The 22,935-nt window shown below is 43.7% G+C and overlaps 1 protein-coding gene across 2 annotated transcripts in view; it reads right to left on the minus strand.

The window, feature by feature from the left end:
* The window catches only part of ZDHHC2 (zinc finger DHHC-type palmitoyltransferase 2), a 68,249-nt gene extending 50,753 nt beyond the window's left edge, over positions 1 to 17,496 (minus strand). Inside the window, exon 1 of one of the 2 annotated variants that reach the window (XM_065598022.1) lies at positions 17,408 to 17,496. Coding sequence is in view for 1 of the 2 variants with exons in the window: in XM_005282082.5 (XP_005282139.3) it covers positions 16,952 to 17,102 (151 nt within the window). In the remaining variant the exon portion in view is untranslated. Of the gene's footprint in view, positions 1 to 16,951; positions 17,224 to 17,407 lie in introns of those variants that run through there. The other variant, XM_005282082.5, reaches the window with a different exon arrangement.
* Positions 17,497 to 22,935: the final 5,439 nt, after the last annotated feature.

The following is a 22,935-nucleotide window of genomic DNA, read 5'->3' on the forward strand; positions in this document are numbered from 1 at the left end:
CCCGTTCAATGAGATCCTGCAAGCCAGTGCTGCATCAGACCTTGAGCAAAAGGCCTGGAAGATGAACATTGCAGCTGGCCTAGAGAAGGAAAGAGCAGACTGGAGAAAGGGTCTGGAGTCCCAGCAGGAAAAGAAGAGAGACGTACCAGGACATAATGGGGCTTCTCCAGCAGCAAAAACAGATGCTGCAGACTCTTATGGACCTACAGATTTAACAATCACAGGCTCTCCTCCCTTTTCAGTCCACGGAGATCTCCATTACAGCACCTCTCTGCACCCCTTCCCTCCCCCCCAAAACATTCTATGTAGCATCAGGGGCTTCATCCCTACCCCTACTACTCCACCCCGGGGGACATTAAGACAACCACAGCCTCATATTCAGCAACCGTGGCTTTCACAGGTCAGTGTATGTGTAGGTAAAATGGACATGAATGTTCTTTACCCTTCAGAAGTTCTGCTCCATTAATGTATTACATTTTTAATATATTTGCTTTTAAAATTACAGATTTTTTCTTTGCACTGGTTTTGTTACGGACTAAAATTCTATTATTTGGAAAATAATTTATCTTTATTAGTTCACAACATATGCTGCAGAGTGCCTAGCAGTTCTGAAGGCACCCACTTATTTGTTACTGTTCAGCATGACAACTCACAGGATTAATAACAAACAGTAATAATGTACAGCAAGCACTGCAAAATTAATAGGTGCATTTGTTTCACAGATATTATGCAGGACACGACAGCTATAACCTTTAGGATGTTTTTTCATTGAGGTCCAATCTTATGAGTAAGCAATGCCAGCATCCCTTCAATCTACCAAAAGTTCATTCAACTGTCATTCTGCACCTGCTGAGCTGGTAGTTGAATATTTCATTGGTGCACTCGAGGTGGTCAGTGTATGGCTTCATAAGTCAGAGGAGCAAGAGGGAGGCTGGTGTGACAGGTTGGACCCCTTAAGGTGCCACCTGATGTGCTGAGATACCACTGAGCCCGCCTGGGCACCCTTTTTACCTGTCTTGCTGTGCTAGGCTATTAAGCCTTCTCCAGCACACACACAGGCAGGGCCACACCCAACTGCAGAACAAAACAGACACTGAGATCAGTTCTGGGAAGGCTCATCTTAAGGGACTTGCCCCAGCACTCAGGTGTCCACCTCCCTTGGAGTGCAGACCCAAAGGTATATCATAAAATCCGCCTCCTCTCTCAATGTGGAGAAAGGTATGCACAGCCTCTTATCCTCCCCAATTATGAATTGTACAAATTGGGTTTTATTATAAAGAAGAAATAAGTTTATTAACTACAAAAAGTGGATTTTAAGTGAATATAAAAGACAGAACAAAGCAGATTACTAAACAAATAAAACCAAACACGCAAACTAAGCTTGTTTCACTAAAGAAATTGGTTACAAACAGTAATTTCTCACCCTAGATATCATTGCAGGCAGATTACAGAAAGTCTTGAAAGACAGCTGCACTGGTCTCCAGCTTGACACCTCAAGTATTGTTACTCACAAGCTAGACGCCCTTCCAGCATAGGCGCAAGCCTTCTTCCCCCCCCCCCCCAGTTCAATTCTTGCTTCCAGGTGTTTTTCAGTGTCTCTTTGGGTGGGGAGGCAGAGGAGAACCTCGATGAGATCACTCCCCTGCCTTATATAGCTCTTGTGGAAGAACACTGGCATTCCAAGGGGTGGGTCCAGTACCAAGTGACTCAGACCCATGTCTCTGCAGGGCTGTGGCAGCCATTACTCGTAGGCTGTCTGGAGCGTCCACAAGAAGACTAAGCTCTTTCACAGTCCATTGTTTTTGCTAATGGGCCATTAGCCCTGTCTGGCTTTTCCATTGTTGTACCTGAAGGGCTAGTTGGGGGTGACACCCAAAGTAACATATTTGAGATACATGGTCAATATTCCTAATTTCAGATACAGAAATGATACAGGCATACAAATTGAATAATCACATTCACTAAATCATAACCTTCCCAATGATACCTCACATGAGCCATCTTGCATAAAGTATATCTCAGTTATGTCATATTCATTTTCATAAAGAATATGGAGTGAAACATCACAGCTGGTCCCCCAATATCACTATTGGCATTTCAGCATCGCCAATGGTAATCGGCCAGTCAGGAAAGAGAACCCCTGCTTGCAGCTTTCTGAACAGTCCTGTTCTTAGAGATGGGAGAGTCATGCTTCTTCCCTGACCAGCCCACGTTGATGTCAGTGAAGCATCCCCAGTGATCCACCAATACTTACATAGTAGCCCTTTCTGTTGATGTACTCTGTGGCAAGGCGATCTGATGCCAAAATAGGGATATGCATGCCATCTATTGGTCCACTGCAGTTCAAGAACCCCACTGCTGCAAATTCATCCAATACGTCCTACACACTTGCTTGACAATGGACCCCATAATGGATTTTCCAACTCCAAAATGATTTCCCATTGACCAGTAGTAGTCCAATGTTGTAAGTTTCCACAGCACAATTGCCACCCATTTCTCTACTGTCAGTGCAGCTCTCATTCTGGTGTTCCTGTGCTAGAGGGCAAGGGCAAGCTCAGCACACAGATCCAAGAATGTGACCTTGCACCTCCAAAAGTTTTGCAGCCACTGCCCATCATCCCAAGCTTGCATTAGGATGCAATCCCACTAGTCAGTGCTAATTTCTCAGTCCCAGAAGCAGCACTCCACCATCTGCAACTGCTCTATGAATGCTACCAACAACACTGGATTGGTTCTCATCGTGTCTCACAGCTATACGTCCTCTACAAAATCATTGTGTTCCTGGCTGGTTAGTTCTTCTTAGGCTCTGTAAATACCGGAGGATGATGCATCTTATGCTTGCAATAATAGTAGGTTAATGGGATTTTTTTAAAAACGTGCAAAAATGATGGGATATAAATGGCACTTGCATGCTGGGAAGTTGATCCCTTGCTCCCAGTCAGCCCTGTATGACTCGTTTCTGTCCCACCGTGAATTGCCAAAACTTCCTAAAAGAAAGCACGCTACACAATGGCAGGTTGCACAGGGATACCTACCCATGGTGCACCATACTGCATTGACAGAACCACTCCTGGTGCATATGTGTAGCACCGATGCAAGGAGCCAAGTATGCACACACACACACACAGGTGATATACTAACTGCAGCAGCTTTATGGTTGATGCAAGTCACATAGGCAAAGTTTGTAGTGTAGACATAGCCTTAGCGTAGTAAATTAACAATAATCACTGCAGTTTTCTAACATTTTTTAGAGATAATAAATCTTAATGAGGTGTTCTCCATAAGCAACATTATCTACACTCACTGGAAAAACTGTAAAGATTTTATTGGCAGCCATCATCATGGTAAAAGCTATACAAATATATTAAAATATTTACTTATTTTGGATAGCTCTCACCTCACTCAATTATTCTGCTTCACTCCAACACTCAAGAGTTGTGTTCAAATTAAACTCAGGAAAACAAAACAATCCACTTTCCACCATTCTGTACACAGTTTAATGTTCCTAATACAATAAGGTATTATCTTAAATTTATCAGCATAAACTATCACCTTATATTTGTTTAACAGGAGATATTAATATTTTCAGCCTCAAGCAAAAAAAATTAAGAAAACTTTTAAAATGTAATAGTTAAAAGCATTAAATCCAATAATGCACTTTGTCTAAATGTTTTCTTATTACTCCAGGTGCAAGAAGCTAATATATGAAAAGTTAATAAGGGCAGGAATTAATAATGTCAAACACAAGGAATATAATAACTGTTTTACAAAAGAAATATTTGATGACTTACTATTTTTGGTTTTAGACAGGAACAAATGCTCATTTCACATAATATACCCAAAAAATAAGAAGCTATCATAAATGTACTGAAAACAAATCTAAAATGCACATTTATTTATAAATAAATATTTTCTATTTTATTTCACAACACTTTATTATTTGATCCTTTATGGCCTGCTAGGCACAGCTCTTCATAGGGTTTTTTTCCCCTCCCCTCTTCTCCTGGGGAGTAGATACATTGCTGATACAAGAAAGTAGGTCAAGCTTACAGTGTATTCGGTCATTAGTAAATGGTAGCTTAAACACTGAAAATTTGCTGAATGGTGTAAACACTAAGCAGCAAAAGGATGTACATTTAAAGAAACATATTTCATAGAGTACTGACCCAGTTCTGTTAAAAACAGTAATTAGACACTGCATATCCAGCTCACACTGTTCACAGCTCCGTGATTCAAAATATTCAAGTTCAAATATTTCCAATATATTACACTGTCTGGGTTTTGTAATTGTTACAGTTTTCCACACTGGGTCTTTTTTCCTTTGCAGGTATGAATTTTGTTTTTTCCCTCACCCCTTTTCAAAGTTTTGAACTGCTGAGCCTCACCTCATTTCAAATCTTGTAGCTTTATCAGATCTGTGCAGGTTTTCAGACCCAAGTTTCTGATTATTATACCCAGAAAGTATTAGCCCATCTGCTCATGAAATACCTACAAATTATTTTATATTCTTCTCTCTCATTGTATTGTGAAAACATACTATACTGCTCTTCTTCAGGTCCATTCCAATCTTTGCACCTGAGACTGTCAACATGAATCTTTCTACAAGTAAAAATAGCATATAACTTTTTAAATAATGCAAATGTATATTTTTCAACTTGGAACATTATAATTTCTCAGATGAAAGTTGCAGCATAGCTAAAGTTACTGGAGGTTCCTCAATGTGGACAGGTTGACTGACAGGCAAGGAAGAACAACAGAAACAGAGACAGGGAGAGAAAACTATAAACAGATCCTATGTCTGACTGAGCAACCAACATTATTCATAATGTACCCCTGGCAGCTTTGGGGGCAGAGGGGTCTAGGCTGGCTGGTGAAAGAGGGCTCAATTGCTTCTTTCAGAGTCTCTTCTGCACCCCTACCTTCAACATGGGAGTTCAATTCCTTCACGAGTTTAGGAAGGGGAAGGGTAGCTGGGAGGAGGAGGAGGGAGATCACAGCTAATTAGCTGACCTGCAGGGAAGCAGCAGGCCACTTGCTCCCACGCAGAAGCACCCTTTCCCTCTGGCTGGATTGCCATTACAAGCTCAGAGCAACAGCTCCCACCTTCCCTCCCTGGGATTAGAATAGAACTGGGGTCTCCTGGGGGCACTGCCCTCAAGTCAACTTTTTGGACTGGGAAGGAATTTTTCCCTGCCAAATTGGCCAGGGAACGATGGGGTTCTTTTCACCTTCCCCTCAGCAACCCAGTGAGTAGATTAGGAGATAAAGTTCAAGTAGTCGCAGCTTAGCAAGTGGTTAGCACAGGTAATTGTTTGATTGGGGTCTGGCTCCCTAAATTACCAGAACTGAAAGTGGATTTAGGGGAAGGCATCCCCTAAAGAAGCTTGAAAATAGGGCTGGCACGCCTAGTGTCTGGTCCAGCGAGGAAACAGCCCCTTAACACTCAGAGAGGAGAAGCTGGTGGGGTCCCAGGAATATGCAGGGAGCAGGTATGGAGGGGTGAGGAGCTGATGGCAGGCTTCTGCCATGTGAACAGATTACGGAGAGAAGAATGCCCTGCACTGGACAAGTTACTGCCAGATAGTTCTAGACGAGTTAAATTTAATAAAGTTTTGGCCTTGTTAAGTCACATCCCTTGTGTCTTTTCCTTCTTCCTGCGTGTCCAGGACAGAGGACCCAAAACTGAAGAGTGATCTCTAGGAAGCGGTCATCCCCAAGTACTGTTGGGAGAGGAGGGAAAGAGGAGCTCCAAGGACAAGTAGTTCTACTGGTGATGCAGAAGAGGTGCCTGGGTCATTTGCCTCCAAACTCATGAGCTTCCTCCTGCCCACATTGACCCTTGACTACAGAATGATGGGGCAACATTTCCAGCTAAACAGTCCTCTAGAGTCTGATCATGCAGAATAAGAACAGCACAATGGAACGGGAGACCTCTCGTCTGGATCACTTCCCACTTCCAACCAACAGAAACATCTGGCAGCTTCTGCCCCTGCTTGCAGACAACTTCCCAACTTTGCTTTCTGAATTTCATGGATCACAGGATGAGGGATCTTAGACACAGGATCCAGTACAGATTCCCATACTAATTCTGGAAGGTGAACCAAAATGCACACTGGTTGCTCTATGCCCTCCTATGCTGTTGCATATGCTGCAAGGAGTATATATTATATACAAAAAATAAGTTAAAATGGAAGACTGCAACCTGCTGATCACTGATACAGCTGCCCTCACGATTTCAGAAAGAAACAAACTGTTTCTTCAAACGAACTTTACTTAGGAAGTTGAGACCATTTAAATAATAGATATTGCATTTCTCTTATTTCTTAATTTGGGGCCACAGATGAGAACCTTTTTTGGTATTTTCCGTTTGTGTCTTATCTAAGGGTGAAAGTAAGTCCAGTGACTTACCAGTACGCTGGGGCCAGCTCTGGCCCCCGGAAGGGGCGGGGCCTAAGGCAGAAGGGGCGTGGTTGAGGGAGTCAGAGCCAGCCCCAGCCCACCCTGTAAGGTAAGTGCCCCCCCCACCGGGGTAGCAGCAGCAGGAGCGCTGGGGAAGCAGCAGAGCTCCCGCAGCTATTTAAAGGAACGGGGCAGCAGAGACAGCTGGAGCCCCGGGCCCTTTAAATAGCCCCTGGGCTCTGGGGGCTATTTAAAGGGCTTGTGGCTCCCCTGCTTCTACCACCCTGGCCCTTTAAATAGCTGCCAGAGCCCTGGACTAGTGGCAGAGGGGCTCCGGTGGCTATTTAAAGGGAAGGGGTGGTAGAAGCAGCGGGAGCCCCGGACTTTTTAAATAGCCCCCAGAGCCCCGCAGCCCTACCCCAGGGCTCCAGCAGTGGGGCTCTGGTGGCAATTTAAAAGGCCTGGGGCTCCAGCCCCTGCTAGGAGTCCCAGGCCCTTTAAATTGCTCCCTGGGGAAGCCGGGCAACCCTGGTACGGCAAACCGGCTCTTGTCGGTACGCCATACCGGCTTACTTTCACCTCTGGTGTTATCTGGTGTTATCTATAAAACACATAAGTGACTGAGATATACATTTACTATGTACAGTGTGGAGGATGTGTGTGTTGAAATGGTTTGCTAAAAATTTTTAAAAACTGCATGTGTGTCTAGGGTGACCAGACGTCCCAATTTTATTGGGACTGTCTTGATATTTCCTTGTTTGTCCCGTGTCCTGACCAATGGGACACTGGACAAACAAGAAAATACTCCGGAGCCCTGAAGTGCTCGTGACCCCCCCCCGACTCCGCCCCCTCCTCCCCCCATTGGCTCCCTCCCCAAATCCCCGCCTCTTCCCCAGGCTCGCCATTCCTCCCCCCTCTGGCGCTTGTGGAGGGAGGCCCAGGAGACGCAGGGGAAGCGTGGGGCCGGGGTGAGTGAGCGTCCGGCCTGGCCCCCAGCACAGGCAGGACTCAGTCGGGTGGTAGGGAGGCATCAGCAGCCCAGCCCTGTTCGTTCCTCTGCGGGACCCGAGTGGGACGGGGGGCTAGGGCCACCCGCGGGATAGCACCAGCTGGGCAGCAGCCCAGACGCGACTGGCCAGGGGCTGGGCGCAGCGTGCGCGCTGCTGGGTCCCCGCAGCAGGCCCGGGCTCGGGCCCAGGCGCCAGAGCCGCATCCGCTGAGCTTGGCCATTGGCTGCTTCCTCCCCCCACGGCAGTGGGAGCTGCAGCAGTGGCTGTTCCCGAGTCCCGCTGCCTGGGGGGAAGAACAGCCACCGCCTGGCCCCACGGGCCGCCCCCTACTCTCCCTACTGCCCGACTGAGTCCTGCCTGCACTCGGGGCCAGGCCGGACTCTCACTCATCCCAGCCCCGCGCTTCCCCTGCGTCTCCCAGGCCTCCCTCCAGCGCTTGTGGAGGAAAGGGGGGGGAGGGGTGGGGTTTTTTTTGCCCCGCCCCCCGTCCCGATATTTGACTTGGGTGATCTGGTCACCCTATATATGTCTGGGTGTGTCCAACCATGGGAGTGAGTTTAAAAGTAAGTTAGATAGCATTATGTGAAAACCATGGTCATTTTCTCTAATTCCTACTCTTTACACTTATCAAAAAAATTCTTGCTTGCACATCTTTCAGTTTTAATAATCTGAACTGAAGATATACTACAAGTGCTTTGTCAATTCATTATTATAAGGCGAAGTTTTATTATATATGACAACACAAGCATTTTCTTTTTTGGCTTTGAAATCGGGTACATTTTCTAGTTCAATGTTCGAAAATTGACACAAGTTATTACAGGGGCCATATCCCCCAGATTCCTGTGGCTCTAGTGCTAGGAACATAGCCTGGTGTGTTGAAGTTAAATATAGACACTTGTTTTGAATGTTTGTGGATGCACCCAACCAACATATTTTTATCCCTTCGGTTGCAAAACCCCCCAACAAAATGAAATATTTAAGAGAAAGAGTGACTTATTATTATATTATCTATTCGATTAAATTAACAACTGAGCTATATGAAGAAAAATGATACAAAGTCTCAGGGTCTGCAGCCCCCAGATTTCTATTATTATGGTGGTAGGACAATATCTTGATTTACTGAAATTAAACAAAAAGAGATAGCTGTCTAGAATTTGTGACTGCAGCCAAACAAGTTATTTTATCATGTTGGTTATGAAAACAAATACTATTGCTCCACTGTACCTTTTTTACCTTTTGTGTTTGTTCCCTCTTTTTAAAAATATTAATGTAAGGAGGTACATCCTTTTAACAACTATTTATCTTTAAATAAAAAATACTATTTGCTTTCCAACAAAAATATGTAATATATAATGTACATCACAGATTATTAAAAGGTATAATTATAAGTACCTAGTTTTTACAATTTTTTCTCCAATTATTGCGGAGGGGGGTGGGGAGGGGAGGGAAAGACAACAACATGCATTGGCCTGCTTTAGTTAACATTCAGATTTAGATACCCATTTTTCCTTAACATGCATCTCTGCACACATTTTAAATGCCTCTGAATTTTAGTATTTTTTCATTATCTTCATTGTGGTTCTTTATAGTTTCCAGGAATAGTGCTAGTTATCAGTCATTGGTTTAGGAGTTCTAGGCCGTACATCAAATCCTATTACCATCCCTCCTTAGATTGGGGGTCAGTCAGAGGTGAAAGTAAGCCAGTACAGTACGGCGAACCGGCAAGAGCCAGTATGCCGTGCCGGACTGCACCGGCTGCCGGAGCTGGGGCGGGGATTAAAAGGGCCCTGAGCTCCGGGGCAGCCAGAGCCCCGGGCCCTTTAATTTGTCCCTGAGCCCTGGGGGCTCCCAGCCACCTCTGCAGCTGGGAGCCCCGGGATGATTTAAAGGCCGTGGGGCTCCCAGCCACAGCCGGTGCCCCAGGGCCTTTAAATCTCGAGAGGCCCCGCCTCTTCCGGTTGAGGCCATGCCTCTTCTGGGTGAGGCCACGCCCCGCTCAGGACTCCGGCTGTACCGGTAAGTCCTGTAAGTTACTTTCACCCCTGGGGTCAGTTGTTGGAAGGGAGGAGGCCAGGCACCAGAAAAAAGGTTTATCTCATAACGTCACATCCAGTGACATCATCACCCTTATCTCTCAATCTCATTCTGACAGAAGTCAGGGGTAAGGTACCACATAGATAAAATATTCAATTTCACATTTTCTTCTTGATTTTAGTCAAGTTTTTAATGCAAAAAATCTATTAGAAAAAATAAAAATAATGAATTTCCATGTCATTTAAATAAAAAGGGACACCTTAATTATAAGATTCTTTAGATAACAGCTTGTTAAAGTGAGAAAAATCTATTTGGGATGTGAAACTATCCATTTACCCTAATGAATAAAATTATAAAGCTAATTACGAAACAAAAATTCTATACTTTGATTCTCTCTCATATGACTTAATATTCTATATTTGAATTCACAACAAAATTTGCATATATTTTATCTTTACTGAAGTTTTGAAGCTGTAAAATGGTTTAACACTATCTGAAAATTTACTGTAACCCCTATCCTCTACACACAAAAATGCTTTTTGCGTCTTTAACAAAGTGTGCTACTGGCATTTTCATTAATCCTGATAGACTGTTTGCACTATATTCTCCTGAACCACCCACCCTCTTTTGTTGTGATTTGTTTTGTGCTGGAAGTCAGAATGAGTAGATGGAAATAAAATTCATAACAACAATTGTGTACTACTTGTGTGCTTAAACAAAACATTACCATTCTTTAGCTTAGTGTTTTAAATCCAGCCTAAATAAGTAGTCACCAAAAGCCAGTAATATCTTAATGCTGTTTGATGCGCTACATGAAGTAAATTGGCACCTTCTGTTTAGTTCCTAGTGCTGTCCATATCACAAAACCTACCACATTTGGCTAGGCTTTGCCGGATAGACCAGAAGGGACACCAAGGACTGAGTGTGCATGGCAACCAAACTATCCGCTTAATTAGGCAATCCTTAAACAAATATGTATTCAAAATCATAGCGATTACCTGGATGCATAAAGATTACTCACATTAAGAGTTTCATGATCAGGCGATCATGATCAGTTTCATGAGATCCTTTCAGAACCGAGATGAAACACTTTTGCAAGTAATGTATATCACATCGATGCTATTATGTATCAACTTGTGTAAAAGCCTTTCACCCCAACCCTATTACCAGGGGATTATAATTTCACCACTACAGAGAGTGACTTTGGGAGAAAAGAAAGCATAATATCTAAGCCTGGAAAGAATATTGTATGAGTGGAAGTTTTTCCCCCCAACTCAATGTGATGCACTGTAAATTGAGCAAACATCATGCTGAACATTGACTGAAAAAGAGTATTTTTCAAAGATTAGGTTTCACAAGCAGAGAATAGCAGCTCTGTAGAAATTATACTTTGAGTAGACAAAGTTCATCTCTGTTCTGAGGGCCAGCACAAGGCACATTCCCCAGTGAAGTCCTATTTGAAGGAGTTAAGTGGGATTTTAAAGATGCATACGCATTTCACTGGCCCACTACACAAGGGTTAATTTTACCCAGTTGAAGTTATAAGAGTTCTACAAACGTGTAAGTGTTCAAAGTTTTAGGAGAAGGAAAAATACAGTGCTTCCAAAATATGGTAGTATCATTAACACAAACTTTCAGATCTCAGGTCAAACTGGATCTTCCTCCACCCAAATGTGAAAGTCCAATTAAAGTTCTAATACCTTTTTCTATGTTCTGGTGTATGAATCCCTACAGCAGAAACACCCTCAATCTCTCTCTCCCCAAAATAGTAAAAACAATTTTGAAAAATTCTCCTTTTAAAAAAATACAACTGTTTATAGATAGCTGCTGTATAATGCTTCCTCTTTACATATTTCTAACCAAAGTAACCTTTGAACCATTTGTGAACATCTGCTTTTATATTCTAAAATAAGAAACCATGCATTTATTAAAATAAATGGTGATTCTCCGTCTTTCCCTGAGCAATATGGTAAACCTTAGAATTAAATTCAGCAATATTTAGAAACTTGTTAAACTGGACAAACAACAGCTGATTTGTTTTTGTCTTGGTAGCCTGGCCTTGAACTTTGGTCAATGTTACTTTCATTTTAACTATAAATCTATTCCTAGCTAGACTGGAAGATTTAGAGTTGAAGTAAGGAGAAGTAAGCAAATTTGTTTTCTTCATGTACCTACAAAAGAGCTTACTAAACGTAGTATAGTAGTATTATTGCCAGCTCTGGTTTTCCTTGTACAAAGGTGGGGTGGGATGGAGTAGAGAAAGAAGATTCCACTTCAATTTACTATTTTCACTTACTAAGTTGCAAGTTCACTGTTTTTCAATGTTCAAAACTTATATGTACTGATTGTACCTAGCTTACGTTCTTTTCCCCAGTTTTTTAAAAATTATAATCAACTCTCATAATATGTCATTGAACCTAATAAGCTGACAGAGAACAACAATGAAGAACAAGGCAAATATTTAAAAATTCTCTAATTTAATGCTTATGCTTTTACAGATGTAATCCACTGTAGGCACGAGTGACTGAATTTAGATGTCTATCTCACTATGCCCACAAATCTAGTATAAATTATTTCATTTGTACCTACAATTTTGCCTGGAAATGAACGTAAGTGCAAAATCAGAGGCCATGCTGAACTTAAAATTTCACACAAGGAATTTAATAGCCTTATTTTTAAAAAGTACTGAGTACTCACAACTACCACTGAATTCAATAGGTGTTGCAGCAACCTATGCAAATCAGAACTTAAGTGATTTGCCAAAGGTCACATAGCAAGTCAGTGGCAGAGCTAGATTAGACCCTTGGAGTTCCTGGCACCAGGTCTCAACTAGTCCAGGAGAACACGTTGCCCCTTCAGTAATGTATTTTTGAATTTACTCTTAGATGTGGGAAAACTGGTATCACAAATTATTAATATTTTAAAATAGCAAGTCACCAAGATTTCTGTTTAGAACTGGGTGATATTTAGTAGTATCTTGTGAAGCCCACAAAACACAAGATCAGTGCAAAAAAAATTATATTTCAGTAAGTCACTAAGTAACCTACTCAGGCCTCAGGGACTGTGAAGATTTAGAGTTTTGTACTGTTGTGTTTAGTTGATAACTTTTTACAATTTAAGTATGTGTACATTTAGCCCCTCTTCCAACTCCTGTAAAATAAATCCACATATGTGCATACTGCTTGGGTATGAAATAGTTTGACACTGAACTACGTCCACCTGCACTTCCTCCTAGGAGATGTAAATCAAGTACAACAAGCCCTCATTTTATCCTATAGGCCAGGCTTGTTGGCCAGACTGCATCTCCCATGATGGAGCCTCACAGCACATCATGCCAGACACATGGTTGAGGTATATTGTGAGAGATGCAGCCTTGCTGAAAAGCCCACCTCACAGAAGAGAACATAGAGAAGAGGCACCACAGCAACTCGGAAGGACGTGGTTTAAAGTCAAACTAAGTCAAAATGAAACATTTTCTTTCAATCCAAAGTATTGAAAAGAAATGTTTCAATATTTCCAAACTGAGAGTGCAAATGTTCATCTCAAAAACCAAAACGTTCAACTTTTCACTGAAAAACCAAAACACTCCAAACCCAGAAATTCTCCACAGAAAGGAAACACTTTTTGTTGTAAACCCAATTTTCCACTGAAAAACAGTTTTGATGGAATTTTTTTTAACCAGCCTTCTAAATATCTCCTAATTACTAGAGAGGAAGGTATTTAATAATCCACAAATAGACCGTCGTATACTAGAAAACTTGCAGGTTAATGGAGGAGGTGGCATTGCAATCTGCCATAAAACAACTCGTGAAGATGAGGATTAAAAGAAGCATATACATTGATCTAGACATGAGTCACCTAACAATTTTCAGTAAGAAGTTTGTACTTGAAAAATTACAGTATAGTACTGCACATGTTCCCAGTTACATCACTCCTTTTCTACAACAGCCACTTCCTCAAACGAATATTTATCTTTAGCCCTGGCCTTCAACATGACATCCAGAAAAAGTCAGAGAAAGCAGCTTCATGTTAGAACTACCAAGTCTTCAAGAGTCATTAAAAAAGTTAAGATTTAATTATTTTTATCATATTCTGTAATAAACAGTGTTCATGGAATTGAAGCCTTTCCAAATAATCAATGGATCTTGTAGTTATCACTCTCCTGGGCTTTGGTGTTAAAACAACAAAGAAGCAGTTCACTGCCTTGTAAAACTACTCCACTAATAATGTCAAAATACTTACTAAAGGCACAGCTAAAGAGACTTATCATCATGATGTTATGTTTTTACCTTAATTCTTCAGTTTTGCTTTATACATGATAAAATTATTAACTCTTATACAGAGCCTTTGGTACAATTCTACAAGGTATTAAGCACCAACTAATTTGACTTCAATATATCACTTAATGACTAGGCCAATATCACTTAATAATAGGCCAGATATGCCTAAGTCTAGTTTATTAGCTAGGGTGCAATCTATCTTTTTTATAAGCACCTTTATTAGATAATGCAAGTCATGTAACAGGAAGTCTGTGACTGAAATGGTCTATAACAGAGAAAGAGAAAATTAATGTTTATATTAATGAACATAACTTTTAGAAGTATCATTAGGGTTCTTCCTAGCACCTGTAACCACAATGACCACCTGTGACAATCAGGGTCCAGACACCTGAAGAGAACAGGTTTGATCTGAACCCAAAAAAATAAGCAGTTAAATCAACTTGATGGCATACTACGTTATTTCACTGTAAAAGTGTATTGAGTAAGATCTTTTATGAAAGCTTGCAATGCACTGAACACAAGTCATTGTGAGATATGTATACAAGTTACAGTTACGAATATCTGTATGTATATGTAGAAAACTGTAACTGTGGTGCAACTTCAGCATCACCTCACAATAGGGCAGTGAAGCAATCAGGCAGAGAGAGTTTACTTCCCCAGATGAGACTGCTTCTAGCACCTAGTCATTGTCCAGAGCAGGAAAAACAATGAAGAAACAAAGCAAATGAGAACAGCTTGAAACTGAAAAGAAAACCCCAGTCTTTAAAAACTAAGGAGGGAGCTCTCCCGCTGGCATAAAGTGTTGGTAGCCAGGAACAGATTTACCATGAAACACACCATGCGGAGCCCCCAGTGAGAGCACGGCCCCCAAAATGCAGGACAAATCTCATCTGACAACCTGCCCAAGTCTTGGCTGGTGGCACAGCAGGGCTCAGACAGGCAGGCTGCCTGCATGCCGTGACCCCATGCCGCTCCCGGAAGCGGCCGGCTGCTGGCACTCTCTGGTGGGAGGAGGGTCCGCACGCTGCCCCTGCCCCGGGCAGCACACGGAGACTCACTGCTCCCCTCCCCCAAGGGGCATGCAGAGCTGTGCCAGCAGCAGCACAACAGAGCTAAAGCTTCTCCCTGCCCGCTCTGCCTCCCTCCCTCCATGCCATGCCACTCCTGGAAGCGGCTGGCATGTCCCTGCGGCCCCTAGAGGGGTGTGTCTCTCCATGCGCTGCCTCTGCCCCGAGCACCAACTCCGCAGCTCCCATTGGCTGGGAACTGCGACCAATGGAAGCCGCAGGAGCAGCACTTACGGGCAGTGGCACGCAGAGATCCCCTGGTCCTCCCCGCCAGGATCCACTGCCAGAGGGGTGTGTGTGCCGGTCGCTTTGAGAGCTGCGCCATCCGAGGTAAGCGCTGCCCCCCAACACCCTCCCACACCACAACCCCTTGCCTCAGCTGAGAGCCCGCACTCAAACTTCCTCCCAGAGTCCACACCCCTCACCACCCCATACCCCAATCCCCTGCCACAGCCCAGAGCCCACACCCAGCACCCAAACGTCTCCCAGAGCCTGACCCCCGCACCTCCTCCTGCACCCCAACCCCCTGCCCCAATCAAGGCACCTCACTTCATATTCATTTACTTCCCATTACTTATAATATAGGAAGAGGAAGAAGAAAAAAAATGAAAAACGGGAGAGAGATAAAAGAGAATGTTCTTTTTCTTGGCTGGGTCCCAAGGGGGGCCCCAAAAAAGAAGCTGTGCACAGGGCCCCACTAATTCTAAATCCACCACCGGCGGTAGCTATGTCACCAGGAGACGCTCTCCCACTGGCATAATGCTGTCCATACCAGCGCTGCTGTCAGTGAAACTTACATTGGTGGTGGTGGTGAGGGGGTGTTTTTTCACACCCCGACCGACAAAAGTTTTGCCAACAAAAGTGCTAGTGTACACAAAGCCTTAGTGTAAATAGAGTTATGAATAGTGCTACTGTTCACATACCATTAAGGGAATGCACCCCAACGGTTATGTTTAATTAATATAATGGTTGTATCTGACAAAGTGGGTTTTTTACCTACTGAAGCTTATGCCCAAATAAATCTGTTAGTCTTTAAGGTGCCACTGGACTCCTCAATGTTTTTGTGGATATAGACTAACACAGCTACCCCTCTGATACATTATAACCGTTTCAAGTAACACATAAAATAGATGGGAATACTTAGCATACCTCTGTAATTTAAGTACTGTATATTGTTTTAAAAGGGGAATGGGATCTAAACAATACTAAAAATGGGCCTTAACTAATGTCAGATCCAAAATTCCCACAGCATTTTTAAATGTTTGGTCTTGGATTTTGGTTTGGGGTGAACTCTAGGCAAAATACTATAAAACAGAGAAAAATATCATGCCATCTATAGGTGTTCCGCAAAACAGTTTCAAGGTGTATTTGAACAGTAACACAAATTCTAAAGCACTTTGTTCACTCAATTAGCTACTTATTGACTTGCAGATAGATGTTGTAGTGGGTTGATGATACTAAGTCAGCATGCACAGTATTTTCACCACCATCAATACTTACAGATTCACAACAACAACAACAACAGCTAATTCAGGAGTCACTGCTTATGACAAAGGCTACTCTAGGAGGAACTACGCTATTTGATTAGAGCTGAATCTCGAACCACGCATCTCTTCTCCACACATCCCTGCCAACCTAAAATCCTTTGCTGTCTTACTGGTCTCCTGGGTTCAGCTACACTGCGATGCGCACAAGCCTGGCAAAGCACGTCTCTCCCACAAGGAGAAGGGGACCGGGAAGAGACCCAGGAACTGGGCGCTCAGCCACGGGAGCACTTCCCGAGCGCCTCCACCACCATCGCCCGGGGCACAGGGTCCAGAGGCGGGCTCTGCCTCTCTCTCGGGGCGCGCCTGGGGCTTGCGGGGAGCGGATCCTGCTCAGCTCGGCAGAGGAAAGGCGAAGGCCATAAACCGCCAGCCGGGCCCGGCAGCCTTCTAGCACAGGGCCATGCTCGTGTTTGCACAGTCACACCGCCCCACGCGGGGCAGCGTGGCGGGCCGGGATCAGCACAGCCCGGCAGATACATCCCAAACTCCCGGGCACCTGCCGAGCCCGGCTGTCCCCCGGCGCGGGGTTGGGGGTTTTGTCCCCTTGCCCTCCCGTGGGTCGCCGCTGCGGGGGAAGGGGTGGGGGTCTCTGGCAGGCCGCGGGCCCCACTCACGCAGGCAGAGCTGGGTGACATAGGCGTAGTAGGACCAGCAGAGGATGCTGGAGATGAACAGCACCGGCACCCAGTAGAGCAGCCGCTGGCAGCGCCGCCTCACACCGCCCCGGGTCCCCGCCGCCGGCGCCGCCATCTTCTCGCACCGCATGCCAGCCACTAGCCCCGGGCCCTAGCAGCGCAGCCGAGCCGCCGCAGCCTCCTGCCAACGCGGGGAGGGCGCGACGCCTGTGCCTGCCTGCCTGCCTCCCTCCCGACTGGCTCCTCCAGCAGGCGGCGCCGCGCCGGGGCTGCTCCGCCCCCGCCGCTTCCACAGCCAGCCAGTCACGGCCCCCCGCCTCCCCCGGGGCGTGGGAAGAGAGCGGGCGGAGCCGCCCCACGGAATGAGGCTGGGAGCCCATAGGACACAGACAGCGAGGAAATGGGGCGGGGGCAGGGTCGTTTGCTCCCACCTACCCCATAACAGCCCCAGGCCGAGGGGGTCCCTGTATCCCCATGGGCAGAGGGGTGGTGGTCAGTTCCCCCCGCCTCAGCCCCTCATTAGGGCCTCGCTCGGAGGCAGGGGACTTGTCAGGGCGGAGGGAGTGGAAATCCGGAGCTTGATTTTCGCTTAAAACGATAGGAGAATAGAGCACCTGCCTTGGATACTGACAAGAAAAAACCGTGCGCCGCTGCTTTCAGTTGTAATGCGGTGTAACCACGGTGAAACCAACGCAGTTAGCATCAACGTCAAATCGGAGTAACACTGCTGATTCAGGCCAGCTGGGCTTGATACCCCGTGTGATCCTGCAAACAGTGACACCGGGTTGATCCTATGTGATCAGTTCTCTTTTCCTGACTTTCATGGAAGCACTGGGCCCGTTCCGTAGACTCTGATCCTGCCAACTCTTATGCACCTGCTTAACTTTAGGCAGATGTGTAGTTCCATTTAACTCAAAGAGCATAAAGATATACACCTGCAAAAATGTTTTCATGCTCTTAGACTATACAGACCTATGGACATGGACCTTATCTTTTTCTGTGTTCTGTATAGTGCTGAGCACATTGTCAGCAGTCAAGACATGAGTCCCTCAATTTCCTTAGCTGTTAAAATAAGGATGATACTTAAACACCTTTGTAAAATGCATTGGAATATATGGACAAAAGTGCTATCTAAATGCTAAGTATTACTGTAAAGTAACAGATACAGTAACTGTTGTAGGCAGCCAGTGATGTCACAATAAATGGTGGCTCAGACTTCAGTGAACATGGCAGTCAGTTCTACTTTTGACATCACAATGGGTTAGTTGGCAAGACATGAGAGGATACAGTATGCTGACTCACTTTTTCCCAAACACGGTTTAATGAATGTTTCTCACACAGAAATACTTGTGAAATGGCATAGTAAATCCAGATTATAATTAGGTGTGTATGCACAAATTAGTTGCTGAATTAGAGTTCCAAAATTAGAACTGCCAGGAACAGCAGGGAGCATTTCTCCAATCTACTACAATCTTTGAGTGTGTCAACAATATAGTACTGTAGTTATGAAAGAGCTGGTTGATTTAAGTGTGTTTGGATTTTCAAACAGCTTTGGACAAGGTCTCACACAATGGGCCATTAATGAAACTGAAGTCACACTGTGAGAGGTATAGATGGTCATAGATTAGAAATTAGCCCTGAGATACAAAAAGAGTAAGAGTTTTCAACATTGCAAAAGTATAGCAGGGGAGTACCACAAGGTTCTATACTAGGGCTGGTATTGTTTAGTGTATTTATTAATGATTTGGATAAGGGGATTTTAACCATGAGGTGGCAAATTTACATATCAGACAAAAGTGTTTAGATTAGTCAAAACTGGGGAGACTGAGGAATTACAAAAGGATGTTATGACACTGGCAGACCAGGTGCCAGCTCATGCCACGGCCCCTAGGCTCAACTGAACTCTGACCAATACATAACTGGAAACAAGTCTGGCTTACCTGTGTATTACAATTGTTAAAATAGATGTTAAATTTATAAGAATGTGTTTAGTGTTAAGAATTTATGAAATGCTTGTAGGATGCTGCGTGTAGTAATCTCATTTATAACATCTGTACCCCACCTTGTAAGGTTATATTGAGTAGTTGTATTACAAATCTCTGTAAATTTGTAAATAATCAAACAGGAAAGGAGCATTAATTTATGTAAAATGCAGGCTTCCTACAGAAGATGGTAAGTCCTGCCCACCAAGAAGGCCCATTGAAACCAAATGAACCACTGTGAAACATCAAAGAACAAAGACTTTAATTGCTCCCCCACCCACACCCATGAAGAGAATCTGTGCGTGTGGACTCATCCCATTAATTTGAACTCTGGGAGTAGGAAATAAAAATCCCCAATCAGAAGAAAATGGATCTCTACGCTGCTTGGACTCTGGGAGGACAAGATTGCTAAGCAGAAGCAAGGGATCCCCAGTGCTTGGCCTGGGTTAGCCCTAAAGGACTTGTAGAACTTGCATATTATAGAAGCTTCTACTACCTTTTGAAAGGTAAGACTATAACTCATGTGTGTGTGTAAGTTTACCTGCTTTAACCTAGTAAATAACTCATTTCTTTTTTGTTGGTAATAAATCTTGTTAATTTATTATAGGACTGGCTACAAGCATTGTCTTTGGTATAGGCTCTAAGATGCAATTGACCTGGGATGAAGTGACTGGTCCTTTGGGACTGGGAATAACCTGAATATTGTTGTGATTTTTGGTGTAAGGGACCATCTATCATAAAGGCAAGTTTACCTGGGTGGCAAGATAGACCAGATTACCCAAGGGGACTGTCTGTGACTCCATGTTAAGACTGTTATACTGCTTGAGGAGTTCACATTTGATACTTGGTTGGTGAAATTTAAGTATAGAACTCACAATCAGTTTGGGGTTTGTGCCCTGCTTCTTAACAGTCTGCCCTGAGATTGGTACTCACACTCCTGAGCCACTCCAGACAGCTTGACAGACATAGTAAAGCTGGGTGAACAGGTAGCATAATGAAATTTAGTGTTAATAAGTATTAGGTAATACATATTGAGAGGGATAATTTGAATTACGCCTAAATATTCCTGGTTTCTATATTATCTGCAACTGCTCAGGAAAAAGACCCACATGTCACAGTGGACAGTTTAGTTAAAACATTTGCTCAATGCACAGTTGGGATGAAAGATCAATCAAAACGTCAGGCCATAGAAAGAATGAAATATAAAATGACAACAAAATAATGATGCCATTGTATAAATCACTGGTTCATTCTCATCTGGAATACTATGTTCAGGTCTAATAATCCCATCTAAAAAAAGGTACTACAGAAACAGAAAGGGTACAGAGTTGGACTGTGAACACTGTTAGTCACTGAAAGACTTTGATATAAGGGGAGACTGAAAATATTAGGAGAGGAGACAAGATGAGACATGACTGAGGTATTAAAAATAATGAATGACAATGAGAAGGTAAATTTGACACTCTTATTAATCATTTTCCACAATACAAGAAAAAAAGAGACATTCAATTAACTAAAAGACAACAAATTACTTTTTTTTACACAATACTTAATAAACCTGCAAAAATCATTGCCACAGGGTATCATTGAAGACAAAAGCTTAGTAAAATAATAATGAAAATGATTAGACATTTATATGTCTAATGAGAACATCCAGAGTTACATAAAATAGATTTTAAAAGTATAAGGGATAAAAGGCTTCCTGCTTCAGGGCATGTGCCAACCACTTACTGACATGAGTTAGGAAAAAAGAGAGGCAAGTCATTCCATTTGGCTTCTTGCATCTTCCTCTGAAGTATCTGGCACTGTCCACTGTCAGACACGGGGTACTTGCATTAGATGGATCACTGATGCTACTTGAAGTCTCTAAACCACAGGATTTGGGGACTTCAACAGCAGAGTCAAGGGAAAGGTGTTGGGACGGCTTTGTGGCCTGCATCATGCGGGAGGTCAGACTAGATGATCATAATGGTCCCTTCTGACCTTAAAGTCTATGAGTCTATGATCGGATCTGTTATTCCATTTCCTATTTTGCTATACAATGAAGAGCTGGCAGCTGGAAACTCCAGGCATAACATGGCGAGTGAATGTTTGTATAGTACTTTTCAGGATTTCAAAAGCTATATAAGTGTTATTATTATGTTTATAAACACTGCATTGTCAGACTAATATTTTAATACAGTATTCCAATATCTGATTGTCTCAGCCCTTCGCATGCTTTCTCAAGGATTATAGAAAAAGGACGTAGTATTGTATTGCTTTTTATTTACTTAAAATTATGTGAGTGTTCATACAGCACCTGCATGCTGGTTTATGTGCTGCAGCAGAACATTTCTGATGGCATCAGAATTTCCCCATCAGTCATTTTACAGCACTGTAGGCTACCTTAGCTGTATGCTGGAAATAAGCATGGCTCCTCAATCGTAATACTTGTCAAGGAAATGTTGTAAACAAACATAAAAGGCATACATTAGTTTTTGAACTGTTAATGAATCTTTAAACATCTTTTTGTTATATAATACTTACATGTCTGCATGGTAGGTTGTCAGTGACATGAGGGAAAAAAGATGAAGCAGTATAGAGAATATTTCAGCGTGCATTGCATGCATAAAAAGAACAGGAGTACTTGTGGCACCTTAGAGACTAACAAATTTATTTCAGCATAAGCTTTCGTGGGCTGCAGCTCACTTCTTCAGATGCTTCGTAGAGGACTAGTTGCTGTCATTCTGTTAGAGTGAAATTTAGTCCTAGTGTAACTCCACTGGCATTAATTGAATTGTACCCACTTACCTGAGGGCTGAATTGACCTTTATATCATTAGCCAGATTAAAAGGAAATAATGATTGAGAACATGGAAAAGAAATTCCATACTCTATGTAAATATAGCCTAACATGATACTGCCACCCGTCTGGGTAAGCCTCTGCAATAACTCTCACCTGGATCAGGAAGGCAGCATCCCAATTTTCCCATATTCTCACCAACCTTGGCCGCTTGGGCATTTCATTGTCCTGCTTACTCTGCCGTGGCTTATTGTGTGTCAGCACCTCCCTGTGCAACAATGATAATTTGTTCACATGTTCATCTCTCAAAATTGTATTCCTAATAGTACTGAGAAGATGAATCCCACTGGGTCAGCCACCCCAGCAGAACCATACTTGAGACTCTCTGTGGGGCACTCTCAGTGCCCTGTTGTCCTCCAGCTACCTCTGGGGCAGCAATTCTATTCCACAAATTGCAGTTCCTTGGCAATGGATGAGTTGCAATGTGCCCAGAAATCTCCCCTCCATTAAGGACTCCCACTCCCTAGCAAGGGGTCTGCACCACTTGACTATCACCTGTCTCACAAACTCAAACCCATGCTGGGCTTCCATTACTTTTTTTCCTGACCCTCCACCCATGGGTGCTCCCAGCTGCTGCAATGACTGAAGGGTAGCTTGTAACAACTGTGTAATACTATTAGCACTCACAGAAGGTGTGTGTACCCCAGATGTCTCTGATACAGCTCCTAGGACACCCGATCCTCCCCATATCCTATTTGTTACTCCACTAACTCCACCCTCTCCTCCACCATTTAAGTCCACCAAAGGGAAAAGCAGGCCAGGTCCCTGAATCCTCAAAGATTCCCCCTACAGACAACCATTGCCACATTAGGTAGAAGCAGCCCACCTTCACATCCTGCCCTTGCAACCTCTATTTGGTGCTGATCAAACTCACCCCTGCCAGCAGTGCTGCTCACCTCTCCTGCAATCTGTTGAAATGACTGCCCTAGGTCTGGGCAACCCACTGCATCTTGCAAGCCTCGCAGTGCTGTGGAAACAATTTTGGAAGCAACTGCCCAGACCACTTGAATCAATTCTTGGTTGGCTGTCCCACCTGCAAATGCAGCCAATTCACCATTGGGGTGTTTGCTTCCCCAGGATCCACATTGCCTCTCAGCTGAGAGGAATCCACTTGACAAGCAGACAGACCACCCTGGGATT

This window comes from Chrysemys picta, chromosome 5, assembly GCF_011386835.1.
Source record: "Chrysemys picta bellii isolate R12L10 chromosome 5, ASM1138683v2, whole genome shotgun sequence".
NCBI classification, from domain to species: Eukaryota; Metazoa; Chordata; order Testudines; family Emydidae; genus Chrysemys; species Chrysemys picta.